The 23363-nt window shown below is 35.1% G+C and overlaps 3 protein-coding genes across 17 annotated transcripts in view; 2 read left to right on the top strand and 1 right to left on the bottom strand.

Moving 5' to 3' along the window:
• LOC145725643 (uncharacterized) overlaps positions 1 to 14854 on the top strand; it is a 34989-nt gene extending 20135 nt beyond the window's left edge. The window contains exons 9-15 of the mRNA XM_081974466.1: positions 911 to 1135; positions 1188 to 1411; positions 1460 to 1686; positions 1773 to 2069; positions 5086 to 5373; positions 5428 to 5842; positions 12494 to 14854. Of these exons, the coding sequence (XP_081830592.1) occupies positions 911 to 1135; positions 1188 to 1411; positions 1460 to 1686; positions 1773 to 2069; positions 5086 to 5373; positions 5428 to 5842; positions 12494 to 13013 (2196 nt within the window). The 3' untranslated portion in view covers positions 13014 to 14854. The remainder of the gene's footprint in view (positions 1 to 910; positions 1136 to 1187; positions 1412 to 1459; positions 1687 to 1772; positions 2070 to 5085; positions 5374 to 5427; positions 5843 to 12493) is intronic.
• A 60-nt stretch (positions 14855 to 14914) lies between these two features.
• Patronin (calmodulin-regulated spectrin-associated protein patronin) overlaps positions 14915 to 23363 on the bottom strand; it is a 43021-nt gene continuing 34572 nt past the window's right edge. For all 15 annotated transcript variants that reach the window (XM_081974448.1, XM_081974456.1, XM_081974461.1 and 12 more), the window contains 3 exons: positions 22571 to 22801; positions 15991 to 16273; positions 14915 to 15910 (listed from right to left, as the gene is read on the bottom strand). In XM_081974448.1, the coding sequence (XP_081830574.1) occupies positions 15766 to 15910; positions 15991 to 16273; positions 22571 to 22801 (659 nt within the window). In that variant the 3' untranslated portion in view covers positions 14915 to 15765. The remainder of the gene's footprint in view (positions 15911 to 15990; positions 16274 to 22570; positions 22802 to 23363) is intronic.
• On the top strand, positions 19286 to 21002 carry LOC145725657 (potassium channel subfamily K member 6-like). The gene has a single exon (XM_081974494.1). The coding sequence runs from the start codon at positions 19536 to 19538 to the stop codon at positions 20454 to 20456; it is 921 nt and encodes a 306-aa protein (XP_081830620.1). The 5' UTR covers positions 19286 to 19535; the 3' UTR covers positions 20457 to 21002.

Below are 23363 nucleotides of genomic sequence, written 5' to 3'. Positions count from 1 at the left end.
TTTCCTATAACCGAAAATTACAATTGTTTTAGATACTACAAATATCAAACTTTACATAAAATGGTAAATATCTTAGAAACGGATACAGTTAGGTATATGACATTATACATAAAATATGTCTAGAATATCGTCCAAAAATGAAGCAATATACAGGGTTTCATTTAAAGTAAGTGAGTTCCGTCTATTAAAACTTTTGACTTTTTGTCCCATACACATAGTGCAATCACGTGAGAACAATGTGTCAAAATTCAGTACAGTGAGTAGTTTATGTGTTTCAAAATACAAATACAAAATACGACAAGTGCTGTAATTTACGGAATTTTACATTTTAAAAATATCTGGCTAGCTTATTGAGTTTACACAAGATTTTAAGACGGGGTGGAAACAAACAACGGATCATCCTGTACAAAGGAATTCTCCAAAAGAAGCGTTAAAAACATGAAAACTTGCCAAAGATAGATAGAGCTACAAAAAAGTATAAATAAGGTGTGTTGTAGGAAATTTCATCCTCTACCACATTGTATTAAGGCGTTTTTGCCCTTTAGAGCCTTCTTAATGAGTTAAAAGGCAAAAAGTGACAGGATGCACCAAACTGCTTTTTTTAAAACTAACTCCATTTTGACTGAGCGTAGCTCCGTTATTTGAGGAACTACCAAAAAGTGTAAATAGGGCTTTTTTTTGAAGATCTGAAATTCTGATACATTGAACTAAATGGAAAACCTAGAAACTTTCTGAACAAGGCGAGAAAACTTGTAAAAACATAAAAAAATCTGAATTGATTCACGACCACACATGACAACTGCGCTTGTGCGCATTATCAGCTTTACTGGACGTTTTTGTTAGTCCTTTCACTTGAAAAATCTATTCAAACACATCTACTAGTTGTATTCTAACCTATTTTAACTTTCAGTATCTGGAAGATTTAAAAAATAAAAGAGCACGGATAGTGATCGCAGACGTTGTGGACGAAGTTGCCCGTCAAGTAATGTGCGAAGCTTACAAGCTAGAAATGACCGCAGTACAGGGTTACGTATGGTTTTTGCCTATGTGGCTGAACGACACGTGGTACAACACCGATTATTTCAACGTGCACAAGAATGAGACTGTCAATTGTACTACCAATGAAATGATCAAGGTAACCACTGTGATTCCAGTTTTATCAGCAACTGTTTTGACGTGTTCTGCAGGCAATAAATGGCTATTTTGCCATGACGCACGCTTATTACGGTGCCGACGATCAAATGATGCAAGAAAACATCACCGTGAAAGAATGGCGTAACAAGAACAAAATCACTTCGGATTACGGCGGATTTGCTTACGACGCGGTTTGGGTGTACGCTTTGGCACTGGACAAATTGTCCAAAATCGATCCAGAGGCTTTGGGCGATATGCATTCGGAGAACACTACCAAGTAAGTGTTGATTTAAAATCTGAGCCTAGTTACTAAATCATCTTTCAGTAAATTGGTAAAACTGATCGAACAGACTGACTTTTACGGTGTGTCTGGGAGAATCAAGTTCCGTGGTGGACCGTCCCGCTTTTCCATTATAAACGTGATGCAATGGTACGACTACCACACTCATTTGATAGGCGAATTCTTCCCTAACTTGACCGAAAACAAGCCGGAAATTCTCGGCGGTGAACTGAAAATGTACGACAAGAGAATCAAATGGTTTACTCCTGACGGTATGCTATGAAATTATAATATTGTTTGTTTCACTGTCTTAGAGTGTTTTGGTAATTTTTGTATACATTTTCATGACGTTTTCCAGGTCGGGTACCGGGTGATGGTATTTTGCCGCCGGAGATCTGTCCCATTGATGGAATCGCGAAAGCGTTCAACGTCGAGTGTCAAACCGCCATGATCATTTTGAACGTGATGGTGGCCATTTGTTTGGGTATCACGGTTATGGGAGTGTGCCTGTACTTGAAGTACAAATACGACAGAAAAGTACGGAAACAGAAAGCGTACATGGAAAAGTTGGGGTTGCGCTACGAACCAAAGTACACTCTGGATCTGGAAGAATTTGAAATACCCAGGGAACACGTTGAGCTAACTCGTAAACTGGGTAAGTACGAAAAAGCTTGTAAATTACGATTATTATTGTTATTTAAAAAAAAGTTTGAATATTTGATACAAAACTGTTCTAGAATATATCAGACGGATCTAAAACTTTCATACAAATCCTAGAAGCTTTTATTAAGATCGTTACAGAAGGCTCTAGAACAGAAAAGTGTAAATAGGGCCTTTTTGAAGATCTGTAGCTAGATTACAGCAAAAAAAGATGACCGAAGTTATTTTAGAAAACTCTAGGAGGTGTTAAAAGTCTTTCGAACGTTCTGAAACTTTGTAAAAGAAATCTAGAGCGTTCCTAAAATTTCTAGAAACGTTTAAAGGTTTTTAGAGCTTACTGAACGTTCTAGTTTGTTTTAGAAGGATCTTGAAGGTACTAGAAGCCTATAGGATCTTTTAGAATTAGTCTCGAATGTTATAGAAGGTTTTATAACGTTCTGGTTAAGCTTTTACAAAGATCTGGGAGGTTTTGAAACGTTGCAAAAGGCTCTGAAAGGTGCTGAAATACTCCGGAAGATTCTAAAAAGATCTAGAACGTTTTAGAGGGCTTTAGAAGGTTATGGCAAAAGATCCGAAAGGTTTTGAAACGCTGCAAAATACTCTAAAACATTCCAGGCTGTTTACAAGGTGCTCTATGACTTTCTAAAAGACTCTCAAATGTTGTAGAATGTTTCAGAGGGCTTCAGATCGTTCTGGCAAGTTTACAAATCTTCTTTAAAGACCTGGAAAGTTTTGGCTAAACAAAGGGCTATAGAAATGCTAGAAACCTTTAAAAGGTTCTAGAAGTCACTCGAATGTTCTTAAACATTTCAGAAGCCTCTAGAAGTTTCTGGCCAATTCTATCAAGATCTGGAAAGTTTTCAAAACTTGCCTAGCACGTTAGAAACCTTTAGGATGTTCTAGAAAATCTAGAACGTTCATACAAATCCTAGAAGCTTTTATTAAGATCGTTGCAGAAAGCTCTAGAACAGAAAAGTGTAAATAGGGCCTTTTTGAAGATCTGTAGCTAGATTACAGCAAAAAAAAGACGACCGAAGTTATTTTAGAAAACTCGAGAAGGTGTTAGGAGTGTTTCGAACGTTCTGAAACTTTTTAAAATAAATCTAGAACGTTCATAAAATTTCCAGAAACTTTTAAAGGTTTTTAGAGCTTACAGAACGTTCTAGTTTCTTTTAGAAGGATCTTGAACGTACTAGAAGCCTATAGGATCTTTTAGAATTAGTCTCGAATGTTATAGAACGTTTTAGAAGGTTTTATAACGTTCTGGTTAAGCTTTTACAAAGATCTGGGAGGTTTTGAAAAGGTGCTGAAATACTCCGAAAGATTCTAAAAAGATCTAGAACGTTTTAGAGGGCTCTAGAAGGTTATGGCAAAAGATCCGAAAGGTTTTGAAACGCTGCAAAATACTCTAAAACATGCCAGGCTGTTTACAAGATGCTCTATGACTTTCTAAAAGACTATCGAATGTTGTAGAATGTTTCAGAGGGCTTCAGATCGTTCTGACAAGTTTAAGAACTTTCTTTAAAGATCTGGGAAGTTTTGGCTAAACAAAAGGCTATAGAAATGCTAGAAACCTTTAAAAGGTTCTAGAAGTCACTCAAATGTTCTTAAACATTTCAGAAGCCTCTACAGGGTGGTCCAGTTTTAAATGTCAATAATTCATCATGCGATAGCCCATCAAATAATAAGTTGATATGCATTATGTAATTTTTGTAAAAAATGCTTTCTTAAAAAGATACAGTCCCCGGAAGAGCAGGATTACTTAGTACCAAAATCTACTTGAAGTAAAGTAATAAGTAGTTTACTGAAATACTTTTACAAATGGAATACTTGTTCAAAAGTAACTAGTATATTTTAAATAAAGTACCTATACTTATTACTTAAAAAATGTCTATTAAAATAAGTAATACTTATTACTTATAATTTGTATTGGAAAGTTTTTATTGAATTTTTCAAAGAATTGAATCAAAGTTTTACAAGAGATACATCTTTCTTTAAATTGAACAAAGAAATTTAAAAACATAAATTTTTGGGAAATATCCATGTCAGCGTAGAAAATAGAGTGGAAAAATGAACATCTTCATTTTGTGTTAGAACGCTTATTTAGCACAAATCGAGGAATTTAAGAACCACTGGTGACAGTTTGGTAGTTTCCCTGCAAACTAAAATGTCCAAAACTGTTTGAGAATCACTGATTTCCCACTTATTTCACTCATAACATGCTATGAACCTTTTCCTAAACCTTATTTGGTGTTAGAACGCTTATTTTGCACAAATCGAAGGATTTAAGACATGTATCTACGTCACTTAACAAGTTTTACAAACGTCATTCACATCACATAATGAGCATTCATTTTATAAGTATTTGTTTAAAATTTAATCAAAATTGCTCCAAAAACGGTCTGACAGTTGTAGCAAAAAAAAAAACGATTTTTTAAACTAAATTTTGGAGGAGTGTATCTTCCTTAGGAAACGTTTTTCAGCAAAATGACATAAAGCATGTCAACTTATTTTTTGATGGACTATGGGATAGTGGATCATTGACATTTAAAACTTTCTGGCCAAATCTACCAAGATCTGGAAAGTTTTCAAAACTTGCCTAGCACGTTCTAGATCAGTTTAGGAGGCGCTAGAAACCTTTAGGATGTTCTAGAAAATCTAGAATGTATACAAATCCTATAAGCTTCTACAAAGATCCTTACGCTTTCATAACGTTGCAGAAGGCTCTAAAATGACCCAAGATATTTTAGAAAGCTCGGGAAGCTCGTTCATACATTATCTAGACAGCTTTCTGTTTCCAATAATAATTGCCAAATAAAAATGAAGAACTATTTTTGATATTTTTTTGGTTCAGAACGTAAAAGCAAACAGGAAATGCTGTAGAGGTTATATTGAAATCAAAAGTTGAAGAGAATCTTGAGATTTTGAAGGAAAAAGACATGAAGGAAATAAAAGAGGCAATATGACAGCATTCAAAAGAGCAAATTACTAATCGATTTGTTTTTTTTTAGGTGAAGGTGCTTTTGGTACAGTCTACGGTGGTGAAGCTGGCGTTTCAGAATTTGGATGGGTGCCGGTAGCCGTAAAAACTCTCAAGTCCGGTTTCACTACCGAGGACAAGATCGACTTTTTGTCCGAAGCGGACAACATGAAACGTTTTGATCACAAAAATGTCATTAAATTGTTCGGCGTTATCACCAGAGAGAACCCTTTGTGTACCCTTATGGAATACTGTTTGTACGGTGATTTAAAGAATTTTCTATTGGCCCGTCGACACATGGCCTACTCGAACTGCGAAGGTAAGTCAGTAAAATTGAGCCTCTAATCATTTCTCTAAACTTTTCGTGTCAAAGAATCCGAAGAAGTAAATCCGAAACGCCTGACCAACATGGCGTTGGACATTGCTCGAGGTCTCAGCTACCTGGCCGAACTAAAGTACGTTCATCGCGATCTAGCCTGCCGGAATTGCATGGTAAACGCGCAAAAAATCGTGAAGATTGGCGATTTCGGCATGACCAGACCGATGAACGACTACGAATGTTATCGATTCACGAGAAAGGGAATGTTGCCAGTGCGTTGGATGGCCATTGAAAGTTTGGTGGACGGCGTGTTTACCACCGCGTCCGATGTCTGGAGTTACGGTGTCGTTCTCTACGAGATTATCACTTTTGGTTGCACGCCGTGGTACGGTAAATCCAATATGGAGGTCGTTCAAGTCGTGAAAGAGGGGAACATTCTAGAGGTACCCAAAGGAGTAAAGCCACAACTGTAAGTTAGCATTGGTTTTTATTAAATAGTGTTTGCAAGTGATTTTTTTTTGGGATATTGTCAAACCGCGTTATTTCAAAACGAATCATTTAGCTTGATTTATTGACTGGAAAATTGTTGACTTTAGTACATTAATAACTGTATTATACAGGGTGTCCCACGACGAAAGACATCGATTGATATTGAAAAAAGTATACATAGGAGAGTTTTGAAAATTTGGCAGGATACTGATGTGGGCATGCCCAATCTAACTAAAATATTTTCAAGATGGTTGCACTTCCGTTTATACCGGAAGTCGATCACAACTTTCTTATTTTAAATAGAACACCCTATATATTATTACATATTTGGATTCCTCACAAAATTCTGACCAACTTTTATGTACAATCCCCTATGCCTATATCTAGCCGTTTTCGAAATATTTAATGTTTTTCCAAAAAAGTGACAGTTGCAACGCTCCACATATTTTTGTACTCTGTCAAAACCGTATTTCATTTTGCAATGAAACTTTGGGTTATTGTAAATAAAGGATCGTTTTATTAAACTGAGAGCGCGTAATAACCCATTTGTATACAGGGTCGTCAAAAAAAAATCATAAACTTGCCACTAAATAAAATAAAACATTTCAAGTTTTTTAAATAGAAACCCACATTTTTTATGACGGAATCATTTTGAGCATTAAAAATTACTATATGTTTCAATTTACTTGCCTATACCTAAATCCAACCCATTTCGTTTTATTTGAGAATAAACATTTTTTTATTAGGCTTCATGGTTGGGATTAGCTGGTACTCTAGTTGGTTCTGTTTTTGACACAGGGTGATATTGGAGACCTGCAGGGCATGTTAATAACACTAGTTTTGAGTGTTTTGACAACTGCAAATACGCCGTTGCGGTTACGTTATTCAAACCAAGATTACTTAAATCTGTTTATTATTTACGGAGAATGTGATAAAGTTGTGAGTAGAACATGTGAGGTATTTGCCGCTCGTTATCCAGAAAAACCAAAGCCTTCACCAAAAGCTGTCAAGCAAATAATTGAAAATTTTAAGAATACGGGATCTGTGAAGAGAAAAGCTATTAAAACAAAACCAATCCTTAATAATACAAATGTAGAAATTGCAATTTTGGGCTATTTTGTTGCAAATCCAACTTCGTCAATAAGACAAGTTTCCGTAGAATTAGGCATATCAAAAAGCTCAATTCAAAGGATCCTGAAGAAACATAAATTTCATCCTTTTTTATTTAAATTAATGCAACACTTAAAAGAGGTTGAATTTCCGAAGAGAGTGGTTTTTAGGGAGTTTTTGCTGACTAGTCACTATGGAGAAGAATTGTTTTTGAATAATATTATTTAGAGCGACGAGGCCAAATTCACTAAAAATGGAATGTTCAATAGACATAATTCACACTACTGGTGTGACATAAATCCACACGTAATTAGAGAGAGAAATTTTCAAGAAATCTGGAGATTTAATAATAAAAAATGTTTATTCTCAAATAAAACGAAATGGGTTGGATTTAGGTATAGGCAAGTAAATTGAAACTTATAGTAATTTTTAATGCTCAAAATGATTCCGTCATAAAAAATGTGGGTTCTATTTAAAAATCTTGTGATTTTTCATTTTTTTAGTAGCAAGTTTATGATTTTTTTTGACGACACTGTATCCAAATGACCCATTACGTACCCTCAGTTTAATAAAACCATCCTTTATTTACCATAACCCAAAGTTTCATTGCAAAATGAAATACGGTTTTGACAGAGTACAAAAATATGTTGAGCGTTGCAACTGTCACTTTTTTGGAAAAACATCAAATATTTCGAAAACGGCTAGAGATAGGCATAGGGCATTGTACACAAAAGTTGGTCAGAATTTTGTGAGGAATCCAAATATGTAATAATATATTGGGTGTTCTATTTAAAATAAGAAAGTTGTGATCGACTTCCGGTATAAACGGAAGTGCAACCATCTTGAAAATATTTTAGTTAGATTGGGCATGTTCACATCAGTATCCTGCGAAATTTTCAAAACTCTCCTATTTATACTTTTTCCAATATCAATCGATGTCTTTCGTCGTGGGACACCCTGTATAAGGCGGAAAAAAAGTGAAAGCAAAAAAGGTAAGTGAGAATTTTCAGAACTGTCAAATACATGTTATTAGTCGCTCACATTTTTGCTGTTTTGCCAAAATGCAAAAAGCTTAAATGTCCAATCAGTCGGTGTATATCATTTTCAGTTTCGTTTCTTATTATAGAACGTTTTAGAGGGTTTTATAATGTTCTGACAAGTTCTAGAAGCTTTTAGAATGATCTAGGAGCTTTTGAAACGTTGCAGAAGACTCTGAAACCCTCGTAACAGGTTCAAGAACATTTCACAGGGCTCTGGAGGGTTATGGCAAATTGTACGATGATCCGGAAAGTTTTGAAACCCAACACAAAACGTGCCAGGCTGTTTTTAAAAAGGCTACAAACCTCTAGGGCGTTCTAAAAGACTCTCGAGTGTTCCAGAACGTTTCAGTGGGCTCCAGATCGTTCCTGCAAGTTTTAGAACGTTACAGAATACTATAAAAGATGCTAGAAACCTTTAAGATGTTCTACAACTCTCTCTCAAATGTTCTAAAACATTTAAAAGACTTTTCTGACAAATTCTACAAAGATCTGAAAGGTTTTTGAACCTTCACCACGTTCTAGATCGGTCTGGGAGGCGCTAGAAACCTTTAAGATGTTCTAGAAAATCTTGAAGGTTTATACAAATCCTAGAAGCTTCTACAAAGATCCTTACGGTTTCAGAACGTTGCAGAAGGCTCTAGAACGACCCAAGAAATTTTAGAAAGCTCGAGAAGGGGCTAGAAGCTTTTAAAACGTACTGAAACCTTTCAAAACAAATCTAGAAACTGGATAAAACTTCTACAAACATACCTGGAAAGTTTTCAAACCTTGCAGAATGTTCTAGTCTGTTTTACAAGACTCTTGTGATTAAAGTGTCGTCCCAGGTCTAGTGGCAGTGATGTCGTTCCTTTTCTAATACATGGAATTGAGCAAAATGTAACAAAAACGCTCTACAATAACACTTTAAAATTATGTCTGGTACTACAAAAACAAACTTATTATTGATTATTCAACAATCCACAAAATATCAAAGAAAATCTTGAGAGCTATATAACGTCATCACTGCAACGTTTTTCGACCCAAATTTAGACTAAAAAATATGAAAATACCATACAAAACATCCACAACAGTCACATGATTTCTGTAGACCGAATGGAAGCTTGAAAAGCCTTCAACAGGTGAAATATAAGTTAGAAATGTAGATAAAAGTCACGTGATCTTTGAAGACCAGCTACAAGTTTAAAAAACGCTTTTTGATCGAAATTTCAGCTAAAAGTTTTGAAAATTCCATATAGAACATTCGCAACAGTCACGTGACCTCTGTAGACCAGTCGCAAGCTTGACACTCCTCTGGCAGGTAAAGGTTAAGCTAGAAATGTAAACGAAACAGTCACGTGACCTTAGAAGGCCAATTATAAGCTTGAAAATTCTTTTTAAACTACATTAAGCAGGTTTTACACCAAAAGTTTTACTTCAAAGCAATTGGACACATTTATTTGATCAAATTTTATGCATCAAATAAATTCATGAATTTCTTGAAGCATAGTGTGATTTCGTTTTACACCTCTCAAACTTTTATGTCAAAACTGTCAATGAAAACAGTTTGGCCAACCAAGAAGATTATTCCTACTTTTTTTCTTATTTTTCTGGTTTTTTGAATATTTTTAAATCTCATAATCGCCTTGAATACTGTATTTATGTATTGAATTCTGCAGCTTCTTCAGAACTGATTGAGACAACAGTAACCTCACTTTACTTTTCGTTTTTATCTGTTGACAGTTGGCATTACGCAAAACGGCAAGTTTGATCAAATAAGTTGGATGAAAATAGAACCTGTCCTATTTGGTGAAAAATTTGAAGTAAAATTATTTGAAGGTAAATTTGACATAAAATTTTGTTTTACACTGGTAAAATTTGTCCTTGAAGCAGCTTCATGAATAAATTCATAAATTTCTTTGACATCAAAGCGCGGTGTAAAACCTGCTTTAAGCTAAAAACCATGAAGATGCCATACGAGGAAAGCAGAATAGTCATGTGATCTCTGTAGACCAATTGCAAGCTTGAAAAACCTTCGACAGGTAAAAGCTAAGCTAGAAATGTAAACGAAACAGCCACGTGACCTTAGAAGGCCAATTATAAGATTGAAAATTCTTTTTAAACTACATTTAAGTTAAAAACCATGAGAATGCCATAACGAGGAAAGCAGAACAGTCATGTGATCTCTGTGGACCAATTGCAAGCTTGACAAGTCTCTGAGAGGTAAAAGTTGAGTTAGAAATGTAAACAAAACAGTCACGTGACCTTAGAAGGCCAATTATAAGCTTGAAAATTCTTTTTAAACTACATTTAAGTTAAAAACCATGAAGATGCCATACGAGGAAAGCAGAATAGTCATGTGATCTCTGTAGACCAATTGCAAGCTTGAAAAACCTTCGACAGGTAAAAGCTAAGCTAGAAATGTAAACGAAACAGTCACGTGACCTTAGAAGGCCAATTATAAGCTTGAAAATTCTTTTTAAACTACATTTAAGTTAAAAACCATGAGAATGCCATAACGAGGAAAGCAGAACCGTCAGATGTTCTCTGTGGACCAATTGCAAGCTTGAAAAATCTTTGACAGGTGAAAGCTAAGCTAGAAATGTAAACGAAACAGTCACGTGACCTTAGAAGGCCAATTATAAGCTTGAAAATTCTTTTTAAACTACATTAAGCTAAAAACCATGAAGATGCCATACGAGGAAAGCAGAACAGTCATGTGATCTCTGTAGACCAATTGCAAGCTTGAAAAACCTTCGACAGGTAAAAGCTGAGCTAGAGATGTAAACGAAACAGTCACGTGACCTTAGAAGGCCAAAAATAAGTTTGAAAATTCTTTTTAAACTACATTTAAGTTAAAAACCATGAAGATGCCATACGAGGAAAGCAGAATAGTCATGTGATCTCTGTAGACCAATTGCAAGCTTGAAAAACCTTCGACAGGTAAAAGCTAAGCTAGAAATGTAAACGAAACAGTCACGTGACCTTAGAAGGCCAATTATAAGCTTGAAAATTCTTTTTAAACTACATTTAAGTTAAAAACCATGAGAATGCCATAACGAGGAAAGCAGAACCGTCAGATGTTCTCTGTGGACCAATTGCAAGCTTGAAAAATCTTTGACAGGTGAAAGCTAAGCTAGAAATGTAAACGAAACAGTCACGTGACCTTAGAAGGCCAATTATAAGCTTGAAAATTCTTTTTAAACTACATTAAGCTAAAAACCATGAAGATGCCATACGAGGAAAGCAGAACAGTCATGTGATCTCTGTAGACCAATTGCAAGCTTGAAAAACCTTCGACAGGTAAAAGCTGAGCTAGAGATGTAAACGAAACAGTCACGTGACCTTAGAAGGCCAAAAATAAGCTTGAAAATTCTTTTTAAACTACATTTAAGTTAAAAACCATGAAGATGCCATACGAGGAAAGCAGAATAGTCATGTGATCTCTGTAGACCAATTGCAAGCTTGAAAAACCTTCGACAGGTAAAAGCTAAGCTAGAAATGTAAACGAAACAGTCACGTGACCTTAGAAGGCCAATTATAAGCTTGAAAATTCTTTTTAAACTACATTTAAGTTAAAAACCATGAGAATGCCATAACGAGGAAAGCAGAACCGTCAGATGTTCTCTGTGGACCAATTGCAAGCTTGAAAAATCTTTGACAGGTGAAAGCTAAGCTAGAAATGTAAACGAAACAGTCACGTGACCTTAGAAGGCCAATTATAAGCTTGAAAATTCTTTTTAAACTACATTAAGCTAAAAACCATGAAGATGCCATACGAGGAAAGCAGAACAGTCATGTGATCTCTGTAGACCAATTGCAAGCTTGAAAAACCTTCGACAGGTAAAAGCTGAGCTAGAGATGTAAACGAAACAGTCACGTGACCTTAGAAGGCCAAAAATAAGCTTGAAAATTCTTTTTAAACTACATTTAAGTTAAAAACCATGAAGATGCCATACGAGGAAAGCAGAATAGTCATGTGATCTCTGTAGACCAATTGCAAGCTTGAAAAACCTTCGACAGGTAAAAGCTGAGCTAGAAATGTAAACGAAACAGTCACGTGACCTTAGAAGGCCAATTATATGCTTGAAAATTCTTTTTAAACTACATTTAAGTTAAAAACCATGAGAATGCCATAACGAGGAAAGCAGAACAGTCATGTGATCTCTGTGGACCAATTGCAAGCTTGACAAGTCTCTGAGAGGTAAAAGTTAAGTTAGAAATGTAAACGAAACAGTCACGTGACCTTAGAAGACTAATTACAGGTTTTAAAAACGCTCGTCACATGATTTCTGTAGACCGAATGGAATCTTCTCCCGGGACAGAGAGTACTTGAAAGTATACAGTTACATTGCATTAAAGTCAAAGTTTTTCACGTCAGTAAAAAGCCAATAAATGACAATCTAAACCCTATTTTTGAAATGGCATGGTTTTAAAAATGATCCAAAAAAAGTTTGTGAGGTTTGGTAAAATTTATTTCTTCTGAAAATGTATTCTACTTTTAGGGAAGCCTTAATGAAAAAATGTTGGGCTCGCGAACCAAAAGATCGCCCAGCAGCATCTGAAATAGTCGAATACATTGCAAATTCGGGCAAACTTCTTTACCCGTCCATGGACGTACCGATATCTTCCATCACATTGAAAGCGGACGACGAGTACTGTCACGACGAAGAGTTTCCGTTTGGTTTCGGTAGGGCGAGGCCGCGCGACAAGGGCCCTCCAACCGATTTTGAGGTTCTGCGCAGACAGATACTCAGTATGGCAGCGTCACGAAACTCTAATAACTGTCCGCCGCCGCCGCCGCCCCGTTCACGGACGACCGAGGAAGACTCGGCCGTAAGTATCCAATTAGACAACAATTACTGCCCTAAGGCGCCCCTATTGGGCACCAATAAATCGAGCAATAGCCTAATTAGTTTTGGAAAGTTTAACATGCAAAACAATAGGACTGATTCCGGATATCACAATGAAGATGACCATTTTGAAAATGGCCATGCCAACGGTTTTGTCAATAGTAAGTTGTAATTTGTCAACTTTCTGTTTTGAAACTTTACCGAAGCGGTTATTTTAGCACGTGGTACTATTGAGTTTTATGTCTGATTTTAGAGAACCAAAACAATGGCAATTTTTAGAAATATCTAAAAAAGTAAAACAACACGGTTAAAGTAACTATCTGTTGCCCAAACCCAAAAAAGGAGACTGATTACTCATTGCAAAAAAAAAAACATTTAAAAAAAACCCAAAAACATACACATTAGGACAATGTAGGATTTTAAAAGTCTATTTTTGATTAAATCATAGTTTTATATGTATATTTTTATAGGGTCAATAGTTGTAAATCGCGGCCCTGTTGAACATACTGTAAAAGCCCGTTCACATTAAAAAAAGACTCTATTATCACGGCTATTCGTGAATACCCGTACACTGCCAAGGACGTTCGTTCACTTAGCCGCCTTATATTTTCGAATCATCGATACACAAAACTACCTCAGCTTTTCAATTACTTGTCCAGAGACAATCCAGAATCAGTGTGTTCCAGATAGTTTGGTTGTGTGTAGAAACTGAACGCTCAAATTGTCGGGACTTTGTTAAATCGGTGCTGATACGGTAGGTTTGAAACGGGTCGGCAAAACTAGTTTACCACATCGAATATATCGTGAGTTTTAAAAATAGCTACCAACAAAGGATGTTTTAAGAAACACCTGCATAAATATCAGTTCCAAATATTTGTGAATGTTAATCGCGACGTGTTTAAGGTAAAATATTATTCTGGTTTGGCAACGTAAACGTTTTGTGCTAAATTAACATGGTCACATTATAATTTCAAGGTTCAACCAAGTTTCGACCACTCAGATATTTCTACCATTTTCCTAGTAAGCATCAACTACTTAATTACCAATATTCTACTTAACAGATTACGCAGTTACACAGTCAATCATATTTTACCTTAAACGGTCATCCACATACAGATGTGCTGCAACTTAAAAAAAAGATAGCAATTCCGTTAAACTAAGCATCACTTTGGAAATGATATTATTACCGATCATAGTCAAAGAAGAATGGATGTGCACATTCTCTAAACAATTGTATTGTCTAGTCATAGGATAATGGTTTTGTCCCGTATAGTATTAGTTACATAACTGTATCACATTTTACTAAATATCTTGTAGCTTTAGAATCAATATATGTATATGCATGTGTACGGCTTATTTTTACTGTAGGTAATCATTTATTAACTTAATTATTCGTTAATTGCCGACTTAATTTAAAATTGAGAACTAAACTAAATGTACGTTTACTGAAAGCTGAAACATTTAGTTTAGAATGTAGGTAGTGAATAAAATAGTTTACTAATGCAGAACGTTGTTAATCTTCCTTGACTGAGGTACCGGAGTACCTACAATAGTCAATAAATAGTAATGTATTATTTCCAACTAACTAATAATACCACAATAAACCAATAATATAGAATCAAGATTATAAAACCATCAAGTCTGACTATTTTAATTCTACTACTATGTCGGCACCATGACTGCTATGTTCCTAAGAAGTACCATAATAATTAATAATAATGTAGATTAAGCGTAAGTTGTATTAAGTATGACTTTTCTTCCTGGTAAGTCAATCGTCAGTTTGCTTTGATTTTAGCCAATTAAGGATCAGGTTTTGTGCTAGTAGCAGTAAGTTTTTTTTTACCGAGAGCTGGATTCAAGCAATGAGTTTAAGTTCTTATACAATTTTGTACCTGACTGACTAATTATATCATAAGCGCTATCTACAATAAATGTTTATTTCGTCCAAATGTTCGATTAAGTCCTAAAATTAATTTATTTCGTTCGTTTAATAAACCATTTTTTTTTAACTAACTCATTGTCCCTATTAATTTAACAACCCGGGGGGGAAAGTGAGAGTGAGAAACAGAAAGGTGGGTTATGAAAATTTATTGTTTAAAGATTTTTTGTCTGATTTAGGTGTATTAATAAATATTTTATAATATAAAAACATAAATATATACACGTACGAAACCATTAGTAGAAATAACCTCTGCGCAAACCATTACACATATCATGGATAAACTATTTTTTTAATACCTTTGACTGGTGTTAAAAAGAAAAAATGAAACCGCACACAATTCCATTATAAGCGTTACTCTTTTTTTTTACCTTTAAAGCTGGTGCTCCACGCATACAACATAAAAATGCTGTAGTTTATATTTAAGCGAAACAGTATAATTTTTTTAATAGTTTGGTGAAGAATTCAACTGAGACAATATAATTAAGACCTAAAAACATATACGTGAATTATAAATCTAACCGTCTCAATCAAAACGGTGCTTCACCAAAAAGAACAGCCCTGCAATTATCTTATCTAGAACAACAAATGGAATGACACTAATAAAAATTTTGTCGCAATTAAGCTAGAAAGCGGGTACACGTACACACAAAGTGGCTTAAAGATTCCGGTTGGCACAAATAAAAAACTTACACGTTTATAACAAACTTAGAAATACGTAAATACAAAAGGCACATGTACAAAAAAAGGGGAAGAAAAAACGATGACTTTTTGTATACAAAATTAATACTTTCTAATATCTCAGAACGCATCGCCGAATTATATTCGTTAATAATAAATATTAAAAAATTATTGATTAGGTTTATAAGGGGTGTAAACGTGTCATATTTGACTTGCTCACGTTCAGGGTGAGAAAGTTTTAATAAAGCTTTAACAAAAAAAAAATTATTTAAAATTACTAAATAACAATGAGTGCTCAATGTTATTAGACAACAAGCGCCATATCTTTTTTATTTGGCAAGTTTACTTTTTTACCTTGCCACAATGAGTTGTGAATCGTGAAAGCGTCTATAGTTACTGTCAAATGTTTGGTGTGAACTTGCGAAAAACACTTTCCTCCAGAATTATATCTGCAAGAAAAGACCAAGTTACAGATAAGTAATTTATTGATTTTCTTCTTGTCTGATTTTCTGAGTGGTTGGATACTTACTTGAAAAATTTGTCGAACATTTTATCATTAACCAATTTGGGTCCAGTGCCGTAGAGTTTTGACACCACTTCGGTGTCCGGACAATAAGAGTAGAGCGCCCTGAACTGACAGCCGGCGTCCCTGAACAAAATCAAAAAATGTTTGCTTTCCGATCGGTTGATTTCTTCCAGTACACGTCTCTTCGCTTCCCTGTTCACCACACCCGGAAATACGCAGTACTCGACAGCGTTCAGCATTATACTTCTATTTGATTTGGTCGCTGGCTGTTTGTACAATCGAGGACCTGCAAAAACAAAAAAATAAAGTTAATAAGATCAAGTGAATTCGTGTAAATGGTAAGTCTACATGTTCAGGATTTACATAAACCTTAACATAGTGGGTAGTTTGAGATTGGTCAAGAAAAAGCAGCAAGCTGAAAGCTGCTTTTTTTGAACCAATCACAAACTCCGGTTCTGGTGCGATTTAGGTGCCACCGTATTTTTAGTTCTTTTTTGATGAAAATATGTGTGGTGGATGAATCATTTGCGCAGGAGAAACTCAGATTTTCACGTTATTTCCTTTCTTATGGCATTCTCCATACTAAATAAACATAAATTACTTGTTTTTGATTGGTACCAGCAGCACCAGCGTGATTGTTAAACATTTTGTTTGGTGCTTAACAACCTTAGCAACGTTGTCAAACAGAACTGCTTTTCTGTTCAAAAACAGTCATTCTAATAATTGTTTATTAATTTCTTAAAATGGAAGTTTTCCGTATTTTTTTCCCTTTTTGAGATCTTAATAATTATATGAGTCGGCCACTATGGTTAGCATTGTGAACAGTAATTATAGATAGTAAAGTGTTAACGGAAACCATAAGAGAAACAAGGTTAGTTACATGGAAGCAAAAGTTGCTCATTTTTGTGCACAAGGGGATAATATATAATAAAATATAACAAAAAAAAAACACAAATTATGTTTTCTTCAAATGAAAAATTTTGACATTTGGAAACCAATCTTATGAAATTAACATTTTTAGTGTCAAACTCAATTTGCATGGTTTTTCGATGAATTTCACTTTAAGTAGAGACAGTTTTTTGTCTAAAATGACAGATCGTGACATTTGACAGCCTGTATTTTGACATACAAATGTTCTTCATTAAATTTTGTCAAGTTAACGTTGGCATTCGAAATTTTTTAAACTTTAAAAGTTACAAATTTGTACATTTGGAAGACTGTGTTTTGATAGTTTTAGAGTCAAACTCAATTTTTATGATGTTTTTCATGGAACTTTGCAAATTTACGTTAACAGGTTTTGACTGAAATGCCAGATTCTGATATATGACTGGCTTGTATTACAAACTTCCAAATTTTGATAGTTTCAATGTTAATCTTAGTTTTTATGGTGTTTTTTTCAAAGAATTTTACAATTTTAGTTTGGGATTTGACAGTTAAGCCTTAACTTATTTAATTTACTAATTTTTAAGCTATTTAACGACTAAACCTTTCATGTTAAACGTCTTATATCGTTTTCTTGAACCTTCGGTTTGGCAACGTTGCACATTTCCAGGAGTAAGGGGGAGGAATTTTTCCTAGACTCAATGTTCCCAGATCTACTACGTTAAAACGGTATATCTACTGTTTTTGTAGTTCTTCTACCGTTCTTCTGTTTTTTGTATATAATCTACCGTTTTTAATTACGTTATTGCCATTATGTTGTTCGTAAAACTTTTTATATATTTTCTCAGTTTATTGAATAGGAAATTTAATAAGGATTCTAAAAATGCCCTTAAAACAATCATTTTCTTACTCCACATTATTCTCTAAAACCACGTGATGTCTGTCACTATTGTCACAATTTTCAAAGTTTTACTAGAATTTGCAAAAATTACATTTTAACACAGTTTTCGAAACAAGACATGATTTTCTGAGATTTATTTTGCCAGTTGTCACGTGACCGTCTAACTAAATAGTATTCTACAATCACGTGACAACTGCCAATAACGTCAAAATTGTCAAACCATGCTCAAAAGTTGCAAAAATCAGGGTTTAGAAACGTTTTCTTGCAGTATTTGATATAAAACGTGTTTCTGAGATTTATGAACATTATTTTGCCAATTGTCACGTGACCGTCTAACTAAATAGTATTCTACAATCACGTGACAACTGTCACTAACGTCAAAACTGTCAAACCATGCTCAAAAGTTGCAAAAATCAGGGTTTAGAAACGTTTTCTTTCAGTATTTGATATAAAACGTATTTCTGAGGATTATGACAGTTATTTTGACAATTATCACGTGACGTCTAGCTAAATAGTGTTACAATCACGTGACAACTGTCACTAACGTCAAAACTGTTAAACCATGCTCAAAAGTTGCAAAAATCAGGGTTTAGAAACGTTTTCTTGCAGTATTTGATAAAACGTGTTTCTGAGTATTACGGCAGTTATTTTGACAATTATCACGTGACGTCTAGCTAAATAGTGTTCTACAATCACGTGACAACTGTCAATAACGTCAAAACTGTCAAACCATGCTCAAAAGTTGCAAAAATCAAGGTTTAGAAACGTTTTCTTGCAGTATTTGATAAAACGTGTTTCTGAGATTTATGACACTTATTTTGACAATTATCACGTGACGTCTAGCTAAATATTGTTCTACAATCACGTGAAATCAGGGTTTAGAAACTTTTTTTTTGCAGTATTTTATTTCTTGAGATTTATGATTTTTGACAATAGTCACGTGACTGCCTAGCTAAATTATCCTTTAAAACCAAGTGATATCTGTCACCAACGTCAAAACTTAAAAAACAAATATTAATGGAAACAACTGTATTTTTGAAGTACGGTTTTTATAGCAAGAATCAATGAATAACATTTTTAACGACTATTAAAAGACAACCCTCTATAATAATGTAAAAATTAATGAATTTGTTTTGATCTACTTGACTGATTATTCTACCGCCATTAAATATTTTGACTTAACAACACTGCCTAGACTTGATGTAACCTGACCACTTTCAAAGCGTTTTTTTGTACGATTCTTTTCCCAAAAAACAGCTTCATCCACCTATTTTTGGGTAGAATTAAGTTAAATAAACACTATATCGCACCAGACCCCAAACTCCTTCTACTGTACTGTGGTAAATTGTTGTGATTGGTAAAAAAGCAGCACATCCATTGGTCACAAGTCAAAATACGTCATAGTCACGTGAGCATTCAACCAATAACACTTGACATTTACTGTTTTTGAGTTGGAAACCAGTCAGTGATTGCTTGTGCGAACAGACCTATTAGGCACTCCAATGAAATGTCAGAAACAGCTGATTTAAACTTTTAAAAGGCCATTAAAACACATTTTCTGGTGAATACATAGAGTTTTACTTTCTTTCGACTTTCAGTTGATATTTCATAAAATGCCTGCCAAATTCATAAGAAAGTGTGTTTAAATGGCTGTGTTTGCCCTTCCAAAAGTTTCAATCAGCTGTACTTGACATTTCATTGGAGTGCCTAATTATGTGAACGTATAAACGTCCCGCGTTAACCTATAACTAATGTCATTTTAAAGATGCCATTCAAATCCCACTCGAGATTCACAGTATTTATGTGCGGATACATTTTCTTCCTTTGCATCGCGGCATCAGTCTTTATGGCCGTTGAGCAAGAAGAAGAACTGAACCGTTTGAAAGTACACCAGAAAGTGCGAGACGACTTCATAGCCAAATACCCTTGCGTCAACTTGGTGGATTTAGCGAGTCTGATTGAGTATTTTGCGGTGGAAAGCAAGAATGGAATTTCAGTGACCGACAATACAACCAACTGGTACTTTGGACAGAGCGTATTTTTCGTCACCACTATAGTGACCACCATCGGGTATGGACATATCACCCCAATGACGTCAGCCGGGAAAGTTTTTACTGTAATTTTCGCCACCGTGGGGTTACCATTCACGTTGAGCGTCATGTCGGCTTTTGTGGACCGTTTACTCATCCCCACCACGTTGATATTGCACTGGATGCAAATTAAGTACCGACCATCGTACAGAATGTTCACCATACAAATATTCCATCTACTATTAGTTACATGCGCAGTTTTTGCGCTTTTTTTGTTATTACCCGCTGCAGTGTTTAACAACATCGAACCGGACTGGAGTTTTCTTGATTCCTGTTACTACTGCTTCATGTCGTTGACTTCCATTGGTTTCGGCGATTTTACACCGGGAGAAGGAAGCGCACTCACTGATTATCGAACAGCCTATAAGCTAATCACTAGTGTGTATCTGTTTTTTGGGGTGATTTTTATGATGCTAACACTGGCGGTGTTTTACGAAATTCCCCAACTAAACTTGGACTTGTTGTACACTATTCAAGGAGCTGACATGCCAATCAATGATGAGGAAGCTGAAATCGGTGTTGTTGTTAATGCCACTGAAAGTTACAAAGCTGAGCAGAAAGCCACTAAGAAAAAGGTCACCACACTAAAAACTTAAATAAGTTGTAAATTTGTTATTAGTCGGTTAAAACTGTATTAAATGCCGTATAAGTCCACATGTGCAGTATACAGGTGTGGTAAATCCAAAACCGACCATAGGAAAACCGCGTAACGGACAGAGAAACGTACATCATTGCATGCGCGGGACTAAGACAGAAAACGAAAAAAATATCAAGTAGGCCATATTTTCAGCGCGCTGTTGCCAAACGCCAAGTTATTTTGTCGACGGTATTTGAGTGATACTTGGCGTTTGGCAACAGCGCGCTGAAAATATGGCCTACTTGATATTTTTTTCATTTTCTGTCTTAGTCCCGCGCATGCAATAATGTACGTTTCTCTGTCCGTTACGCGGTTTTCCTATGGTCGGTTTTGGATTTATCACACCTGTATATACTGCACATAGTGCAGTTCGTAATTGGTCAAGAAACAGCAGCAAACTGAAAGCTACTTTTTTGGACGAATCACAAACTACTACTAAGTGATTGTAGGTTGTAAAATATTTTTAAGCACCGTTGCCATTCTATTAAATATATCCCAAAAAATTCCCTTTGTGATTTATTCAATTATTCATAAAAATCCCATGATAAGAGAGAAAAATAGAACTCTTGCAAATCATTGTTCTAGATGTAAAAAATGACATGTGACAGTGTACTAAGTAAAACGAATGTGACGTCATTCAACAGTTGGTCAAGTGGCCACTTCAACAGGACACATCCATTTTAACACACTCCTAAATTTAGCTCCGTTTTTGTCTAGAACATTGATTTGCTATTAGCGTTTCAAGTTAAGATCGCAGCGCCATTTGAACTAAAATGGGGTTTCTAACCTAACATTATAAATAATATGACACTGTCACTTCATATTTGCTAAATTCCTAACCAAAATCCATGTAAACAATCGGAGAAATGACAGCTGGAATGCCCGAAACTGTTTTCAAAACTGATCACCAGAGGGAGTATCTCTTATCTTGAAACGCCAATAGTTTTCTCTCTTTAATCAGATTACTATGTACAGGGTGGTCCAGTTTTAAATGTAAATAATTCACCAATCGATAGCCCATCAAAAAATAAGTTGTTAAGAACGCTTCCTAAGGAAAACACAGACCTCCAAAATTCAGTTTTGAAAATCTTTTTTTTGCTACAACTGTCAGACTAATTTTATTCTGAAAATTAAAGTTTTAGACTAATATCGTAGCATTTAATGCCAAAATTGTTTACTTTCATCAATGAAGAGTCTGAAACTTAACTTTTACTATAAAAAATAGTTTAAAATTCGATTTGTCAGTCTTAAAGCACAGTGAAGCGTCTAAAAGTCAAATTAATACCACGACAAAGCATGAAATGGCATATTTAAGCTTACGAAAAATGTAAAAATAGTTTTTTAAGTCTGCTATGTCAAAAACTTGGTGAAGATAACCATAAAACTCGATTTTCCAAGCTGAAAGCAGTTTCAAACCCCTAAAAATAGTCCAGAGTTCTAAAAAAATGAAAAGCAAAGTAAAAAAACATGAAAAGTTAGTCTTCAAGTCAATTTTCATGAATCTAATAACAATATCCTGTATTTAAGGCTGTTTTCAAGACTAAAATATTGAAATGTATTTTTAAATTATGAAAACTTGCTTCAATTGCAAAATTTAAGCTTTTGATCGTTTTGATGTCACTTTTCATTAGTTCAGAGTCACTTCTTGGTGTCCATGTCAATTTTCAAGGTTGAAATGTGTGAATTTGTTGTAAAAAATTTTAGATAAAGTAGTTTTTCATGGCTACAAGTCAGTTTTCAGATAAGTGGAAAAATTTCAACTTATCTTGTGTATAAAACGAAAACTGCTAACGCCGCCATTAAAAGTGATATTTTAGGCTTTCTAGTATAGAGGGCGGTGGAAGGTCACGTTTGTATTATATCTGCGTCCGTTAAACAACTGAGTGTGAGAAGAAGAGCGCGATAGCCTGAAACTGATCGCCTAGCAAAACGATCTCATTTAGTGTCGTTCACTGTGTGTCGCATTCGTTTTCACGCTCCATAAAGCGAGCAGAGCGAATGTGACATCACAATGACATAATTTGACAGTTGGTTAAATGATAGTTTTGCCAAATTACGGCATAGTGGACTTACCATTATAATCCATCATACTGCTCGGTGTGGAACTAATATCGCTGGAACCATCGTCGAACACGCGACGACCTTTCGACATCAAACCAGGAAGACTGCCGGGTCCTGAGGGCGACGGTAAATGGCGCAGTCCCATTCCGGGTGAGGGAGCCCGGCGAGGGGGCGTCGCCCTGCCCAGCCCCGAGTCCGTGTCGCCGAATCGGTACGCCATACTGTCCTGGTCTGTACTTGAACCTGTTGATAAAAGCGGTGCCATTAAGCATTTAAAGCTCGGTGCTTGGCCAAAAAAACCAGTCTCTTTAAACTTACAAAGCTTTTCTTTATACATCAGATCCGTATAATCAGTTTCGTTTTTTTAAATAAAGACACAAAACTAGAAGCTTCCAAAGCAAAGCTTAAATCAAATTTTAATAACTTAATGCTGATCGCCCTGCAGTGTTTTTACACATAATGTCGAGTGAAGTAGGCCATTTTGTGGTGTATTTTACATAATTTCAAGTAACAAAAGTCATAAACCATTCCAGTCCATTTATAAATAATATTATACGTTAAAAAAGGGTGGTAGTAATTAACCTTAACCTCCGTTAATAATTAGTTAGTTTATGAAAAATCGTTAAGTTTAGTTATTGGTCTGATCAAAACACCCTTCCAACAATTAGTTCGATTTAATATGAAGGTGAATTCTATTAAATTTAATGTATTGGTATAGATTTTTAATGACAGAGACAAAACGTATACAGATATGGAAACATTAAAGTTATACATAGGAAACGAATGAGCGGAAGAGAGAAGAATC

Source organism: Ips typographus, linkage group LG2 (assembly GCF_016097725.1).
Source record: "Ips typographus isolate SLU linkage group LG2, UJ_Ityp_2.0, whole genome shotgun sequence".
Taxonomy (NCBI): domain Eukaryota; kingdom Metazoa; phylum Arthropoda; class Insecta; order Coleoptera; family Curculionidae; genus Ips; species Ips typographus.
This window is presented reverse-complemented; position numbering and strand designations above follow the sequence as displayed.

Bases quoted from the DNA above. Each gene is read 5' to 3' on its own strand.
- LOC145725657 (XM_081974494.1), top strand. From the start codon at position 19,536: ATGCCATTCAAATCCCACTCGAGATTCACAGTATTTATGTGCGGATAC.